A 7,270-nucleotide genomic window follows, 5' to 3' on the forward strand; every position below is an offset into this window, starting at 1 on the left:
TGTCAGCAAATTCATTTCCACCAACTAAACCGCTTAGTCAGCTCCTCATTTTCTTTATTACATCACTTAGGGCTCTACCACCTTTGAGAAAGACTTGAAAATCGCAAACGTGGGTCTTGAAGTGGGTGTTTTTCACAATAGCGCCGTACATTCTGTTTAAACTCTAAAAGTGGTCTTGTGTCAAAACTGAGGACATACGTTTGGTACATCAAAGTAAAAGCAGTCACAGTAGAAGACAGCACTGAGGACGCTTCTCCAGCAAAGTGCACTTTTTCTGGGTGAAGGTTAGCGGTTACGGTCACAGTTGCTTTCAAATGACTCAGCTGGTGTGTCTTTGGATGGATCACATTTCACCGCCTTCCAATTCAATGGCCTGATTGGTGCACAGTGACTCTGCACATTTTTCAAATATCTTCCGGAAGCGGTCGTTCTCTGAGAACTCTTGACATCTTCGACTGCTGTTTGATGGGGTTGGAGCGCGAGTGACCGCAAAGGCCACGGGACAGACGCTCATCATTTTCTCACTCAGCCTTCTGACCTCTGGACGTGGATGCCTTTTTTTTTTTTTTTTTTTGAACAAAAAGCATCTTTTTATTTATTTGGCACCAATATCGACATGTTAGATGTTCCAGATAAAAGGTTTTCTTTTTTGTTTTTTGTTGTTTTTTTTTGTTGTTTTTTTTTAGATCTAGTGGTCCAGTAATTGTTGTTTATGTCACAATTAGCTAATGCTAAGTGGCGAGCAGTAGCAAAATTGTTACTTTTTTTCAAGTTACAGAAAGTAGACACTGACCCTCACATATTGTACTGTGCATTATGTTTCCCATCATTGAAACCGGTAACTAATAATTGAAACGAAAACAAAATATTGCTACATAAATAGTGTATAATTATACACATACAAAAAAATTCTAAACAGTTTGATAGTGTAAATGAAATGCATGCGTCATGCATTCTGGGATATATTTTTTTTTATGAATAACAACAACAAAACAAAGAAAGGTACAGTATATTTTAGGTGATAAGCTATCTCATAGCAAACTTAGCTTTTCTTAAAGTCATAATGAAATAATTATTGAACCCTAGAAAAGAGGCAGAGGAAACAAAACATTTTTTTTTTTTTAACTAACTATTCTGTTTTAAATAAATATTGTACCAAAAATGACTTGTTTTTACATTGCAACATCAACATTACCTTGCAATGGTTAGCAGTCAGTTTCTAAAAAGTATATATTAACAGTTCATCACCATATAAGAATGTACAAATAAGTTTGATATAGTCAATTAAATGCATGTATGCCAATTTCAGGTCTTTTTTTTTTGTTTTGTTTTGGTTTTTTTCAGGGCACTTTCTCTCTCTAAGGAGAAGTCCGAAAAGCTGAAGCAGCGGACAAGCCGACGTGTCATTCGCGCAATTTGCTGCCTATATATAGCTCGGGTAATTTGTGCAAGACGGAGAAATGGTGGGGGTAGGGGCCGGGTGGGGGAACAGAACCTCGGTTGGATTGGATGATTGACAGCCGGAGTGCAAGCGCACCGCAATCGGCAGAATGGAAGACGAGGAGAAGGCGGTGCAAGGTAAAGGAGAAAGAGAGATGAGGAAGAGGAGGAAGAGCTGGAGGGATCCAGCTGATTTATGGCGGCAGGCGAGCGGCGAGGCGCACGTGTGACACCGATGCACAACGACTCGGCGACGCGAGGGCGGGCGCGGCGAAGAGTGGCAGCCTGACGTTCACCTGCTCAATGAGAGTCTGCTCATCAGGAAGAAGCCATAATCGGAGCGGAAACGTGTGCCATTGAGGATTAAAGCGGGCATATCCTGGAAAAGGGACTTTTAATTTGTTGTATACAGTAAACTCCTGCTATTCTCGAGGCGTAGGGACTGAGTGTAAAGCCGCAAGTAACTGACACCCCCTCAAAATGTTTATAGCGACCTACTGTAAATAAAGCATAAACATATCACACAACTACTATCACACAAATACGAACGACGACGCACCATGAAGACAACAAAAGCAAGATTATACTTTCACTGTTGCGAATTTACTAACTTTGAAATTGTTCGGCGCTAGCGTGTCGCAACAGAGCGAGGGCTAGTCGTGGTAGCCAACGTAGGGACTTTTCCGACGCCTCTCGTGATTATCCCCCCCCCCACCTCCCAAAAAAAAAAAAAGCAAATAGCTACAAATCTAGTTTTGTGTTATTGGAGACATCTGTAACACCTCTTTGTCCAGAGACTGAAATTGTATGGCACCTGCGCAAAGCCAAAACTGGCTGTTTGCACCACTTTTAAAATTAGAACCCAGCACTTTAATGCCAAGCCACCCTACAACACTTGTCAATTATCGCACCATACTGTACAGTTAATAGGCATGCAGGTTTTGTGATTGTGACAGTTCTTCCAAATTTTATTTTACTTTTTTTTTCTTCCAAATATAATTGATCTCAATGGGAACTGTTTCGAGTAAGTCGCCATTAAAAAAACGGGAATTTGTCCACAGCGCTTGATGCAAGATAACGAGTTATGTCTTCTGTGTGTGTCCACATTTGACGCAGCTGATCAAAACTTAATATGGGCCTGTCAAAATCCTGCAGGTGTTTCCTTTTCTTTTTGCGACTGCAGCGCGGGGATGTTTGGAAGAATAACAGCAGACCTCCGGCGAAGCAACGTTTCAAAGACGGCTTGAAGTTGCCGCAGCGTTTGGACTGAATGCAGCCCGCAGCCATTGACTTGCTGGCACAAGCGCTGAATTATTTTCTGCCTCCTCTACTCGCATTATGAAAACTTAATGCAAGAACTCGCACTGGATGTCTTTGCCCGGGCTAAAAGTCACACCCCCCCCGCCCCATCTCCATTTTGTCTCCGGGTCGCGGTCGACGCATAATGCATGCTGACGAGCGCCCGCTTTGAGGCCGCTTTCTTTAATAATGCAACGCTAGTGAAAACATGGAGCGACTTGACCTTTGACCACGGCTCCCTCAAGCAGGCCTTCCCAAAACTAGCGGTCGGGTCAATTTTTATTGGTTCGCCAATAGGAAGCGCAAAATACTGTCAGCTATTTTATTGGCTGTCAGGTTAGCACGCACTTTGACTCAATAAGCTTTGTTTCATTGGCGGACAAACAGACATATACAGCGAAACCCCACCCACTGGCTAATAATGATATCAAGGGACCCCCGTGTGTCGAAGTGATACGTCTCGATTGTTCCAAAGTCTTTGTATGCTGGTGAGGAAAAGTTGAGCCCAGGTTGTGAGCGGAAGTTGTGATTGCTCTCAAGACCAACGTCGATTTTGGGTACAACTACAACAAGAAAAATCAATCCGTCAGGCGCAACTGGTCCAGAACGCCGCCGCTCAAGTTCTTACTGCTACACTGAAACTGGACCACATCTCACCGGTCCGTAAATCTTTACACTTGCTTCCTGTGAGCCAAGGAATACATTTTAAAATCTTATTGGTCTACAAAGCTCGGTATGGTCTTGAAACTAAATATAGTCAAGATGTTTCCAAAATATAGTCAAGATGTTTCCAGAACGATGCTCCCATGCTCCTCAACTGTGAAACAAACTTCTTGAACACCTGAGCACCAGTCACAGTGTTGGTATATTTAAATCTGGCCTGAATATGTTCCTGTTCACTGCTGCTTTTTTATAAATCAAAAAAAAAACCCGATTGTTTTGTTTTCAACAGCTTGCTTTAATTTTAAGATTTTAACTTGATAATCTTTGTGTTTTGTTGTTTTAGTGTTTTTGTTTAATCGTTTTATTTATCCTGCTTTCATGTTGGGATTTTATCTCACTTTTCATCTTTGCATTTTGATGAATCATTATTCGTTTGCCTCTGAAAAGCACTTTGGATTTGTCTCGTGTATGAACGTTGCTATACAAATAAACTCGCCTTGCCTTCCACTAAGGGCCTGATCACTCAAGATCCCAAATAGTGGGTGCTAAATTCATCTCTTTCCATCTAGTCCTCCCAGAACGTGCAAAATGAACTGCATAGCAATTTCGCCCATTCGGCAGCCTCTGTCTTGCGGGCACCTGTTTTGTAGAATCACCTTCTGCATCCGTTCGCATGGGCAATTAAGTGTGCGGCTCTTTTTGCCTGCGCAAACCTTTTGGTAGATCAGGCCCTAAGACTAGTGCACATGTACGAGTAGAATCTACCTGTCGCAGTGATGGACACTGGTTTCTGTTCCATTAGAGTGAGCTAGCATGTCCCAGTAACTTGGAGGACGGGCGACCATTTCTTCATCCACACCTCTCCCCCTCCGCACGGGAGTCGCGGCAAGAAGTCATCGCAGTGCGCGGTCACTGAGATAACATCACACGGAGTCTCCGGGGTGGGGGAGGGCAACGTTATTTGGACGAGCCTCTCTGCTTGGATGAACTCCCAATGAGGCGCCATTAGCAAAAGGAAGATAAAGCGACGGCAGCGTCGGGTGAAATTCGCTCCCGCAGTGGCGCTGCAAGAGGTTATACTAATGAACCGCTGTCGCACGCAGGCCGCTCGCTGCCTTTGAGGCGGAGAGTCGGGATTCTCCACACGTACTCGCTGTGTTTGCCGTGCGCGGCCTGTGATGTGACTGCCTGACTACAGAGCGTCGCTCGCGGCCAGACAGGGAGTCACTCGGTACCGGGAGGTCCCCGCTGTGGTCCTGCGCTCTCTAGCGCCAGTGTGCATGCCACTCGCCGAGCTGTTTGAGATACACAATGCGAAGATAGTCGTTCGTTCCAAGGTTTGCAAAGGGGTGGAAAATTTTAAACAATGACATTTTGGTAATAGAGTACAGGAAGGACTCTTCCCGCAAACAGTTAAGCCCTGCGAATATTTGACGTCCCCTTAAAGGAGTTTCTCATCGTGTATAGGTGCCACAAGATGGCGGCAAAACATTTAAAACAGAGAGGATCATAAAGCACAAACGCCACACATCAAGCATGTACACAATCATGAACCCATGCTACATAAATGACTGTAGTCAATGGTTTAATTATTCAAAACAAATCACCTTCATGTGAGGCTTAGCAAGAGTATTAGCTAGCATACTAGCCTAAATAACACGCTAGGACAAAGTGACGTGATGGGCATCACACATGGGCAAACAAATAGGCACACTAGCACTTCACACAAACGGTATTAAAGTAATAAAACTCCCATTTGAGTATTTACGCAGACTAATAAATGCGAGGGAATACACTAAAATGCAACAGCAAAGTGGTAAAGAGAAAAATAGTTTCACTTTTACGTTTGAAAGTGCGCGAGGTGCATTCAAGCACTGCCAACAAACCAGGACATCACAAATGAAGGAGGGAAAAAAAACACGCTCAATGAATTAAACCTAACATAAACACCGAGATTCCATCAGATGGCAACTATATATAAGTTCCCCTTTAATTAACCATCAATTTTGTAAATTATTGGTTTATTCTCATAAATGCCCATTTATTCCGATGGAACGTTTTTTTTCCCCCCGTGAAAATTCCCATAATTTTGCAACCTGGATTCTTGCTCTGAATGTCAACAAGGTCAGCAACACAAAATGAAAGCGGGTTTGTTTGTGCACTTCTGAGCCTGCCGGCTGCTCTACGCTCCCCTTGCAATCTGCCATCACTGCAAGCCGGGTGGCATCAGAATAGGTCAGCGTGCCCGTGCAACCTGCCGCCCCCATGGCCGCGCCGCCAGGGTGGAAGCATGGCCCAGCACAATTACGTACACGCAGAGTTAGTTTTATCGCCTGGCAGGAGATATCTTTCTTTGAGTTAGCTCGGTTGGCTTTTGCTTCTCCAGACAAACTTTGTGGGTCATCTTTTTGGAGGATCCAACTCTGTCCGGCATTCGGGCTAGCTTAGCGCCTAGCGTTCCCCCGGCAGTTCCCGAGCAGCCGTACATGAGGTTGTCCTTGGACCCAAAAGGTTTGAGAACCCCTGTGTTAAAAGGGCTCAGAAAACAGGGTTTCCTCTCTTTCAAGGCAAGCCGGGGACACTCACGCGAGGGGAACTCGCCATCAAACACGTGAGTAAGCAGATTGGCCCAGCAGGTCCGCTGCGACAGCCCGACAAGGAAACCGGGAGACGCGGATGCGACCCACGCGTACGCTCGAGCTGTCACTTCAGCACCGCACAGAGGGCGGTGCTGCCTTCCACTGCGGAGGTCAATCATCGCCGCCTTTCTTCTTCTTCTTCTCGTCTCTTTCAGCAGGACTCAAGCGTTTCCATCGCAATCAGTGTCTTTTATTGTTCCTCACCGTGCCTCATTCTTGCCCTTTCCCCCGCCAGAGGCCGGGAAATCCTTTTTTCTGGAAACGCACACACGGCGGCGTCACACAACCCGACAGGATTCTATTCAGTATTTTAAGTGGTTTGTATAAGAAATTCACAGCATTTCTCCACACAAAAACTGGATACAAAGCCAGCCATACAACATCCCAACTGTCCACATCTATAATACATACGGTGCCGTGAAAAAGCATGTGACCCCTTCTCAAATGGTAGACTTCCTGGGTCTTTTCGGACAGGAGTTCTCGAGACCTTTTGTGTGAATCCACTCATAACAGACATGCCGAGCAAGTGTCATGATGCTGAGTAACTTCAGGGACTGAATGGAGCCCCAGCCACAGTGTTAGCTGCGTGTGTTATTGGACTCACTTGTCTGGCCTGCCGGGCACCTGCAGGCGTAAGCGGCATTTGTTGGCACTCTGGATCTGCTCCTCTTTGATACGGATGAGCCGTTGCAGAGCCAGACACCAGTCCTGGGCCACTGTGGTGTTCAGGTTCTTTGATGGGAGAGGAAAGTAAACATGAGTTACAACTTGTTGCTAGGTTTGGGAACAAATGGCCCACAGTCAGCGGTATCATCATCATCATCACAAGTCACAGTTCCCCATTTTGGAAAATACCTTTGGAGCTTTTGTTTTAATTCAGATCGACATGAAGCACGTGTGCCTGTGAGGGATGAATCATATTGGGGTCTTAACATTTGTATTTCTAGTCCTTCTGTTTATTCCAATTGTGCAAGGGGACACTTATTATAAATAACTGGCAAGGCTCAATGGCAGTTTGTGTGTATTTGTAATTGTGCCGGGCCACATGCTAAGCCTTCCCAATGTGCCAGAGGAGGGTAAGTTTCCCAAATGTAAGTACTCACACGAGGCAAACGGTCTAAATTGGGCTCAAGCACAGTTTGAACAGCCTCGTGCGAGTACCACCTTAAATCTTTCATATGGTTGGGCAGAATAGGAGATGATGCAACCGGCGAGTCGCTCAACTCAAA

General features: G+C 45.1%; 1 protein-coding gene across 3 annotated transcripts in view; it reads right to left on the bottom strand.

Moving 5' to 3' along the window:
* arhgef10la (Rho guanine nucleotide exchange factor (GEF) 10-like a) overlaps nt 1-7,270 on the bottom strand; it is a 117,646-nt gene that overhangs the window by 59,810 nt on the left and 50,566 nt on the right. For all 3 annotated transcript variants that reach the window (XM_061687071.1, XM_061687072.1, XM_061687070.1), the window contains one exon: nt 6,646-6,773. In XM_061687071.1, the coding sequence (XP_061543055.1) occupies nt 6,646-6,773 (128 nt within the window). The remainder of the gene's footprint in view (nt 1-6,645; nt 6,774-7,270) is intronic.

The sequence above is a fragment of the Phycodurus eques genome, chromosome 10 (genome assembly GCF_024500275.1).
Source record: "Phycodurus eques isolate BA_2022a chromosome 10, UOR_Pequ_1.1, whole genome shotgun sequence".
Taxonomy (NCBI): Eukaryota; Metazoa; Chordata; class Actinopteri; order Syngnathiformes; family Syngnathidae; genus Phycodurus; species Phycodurus eques.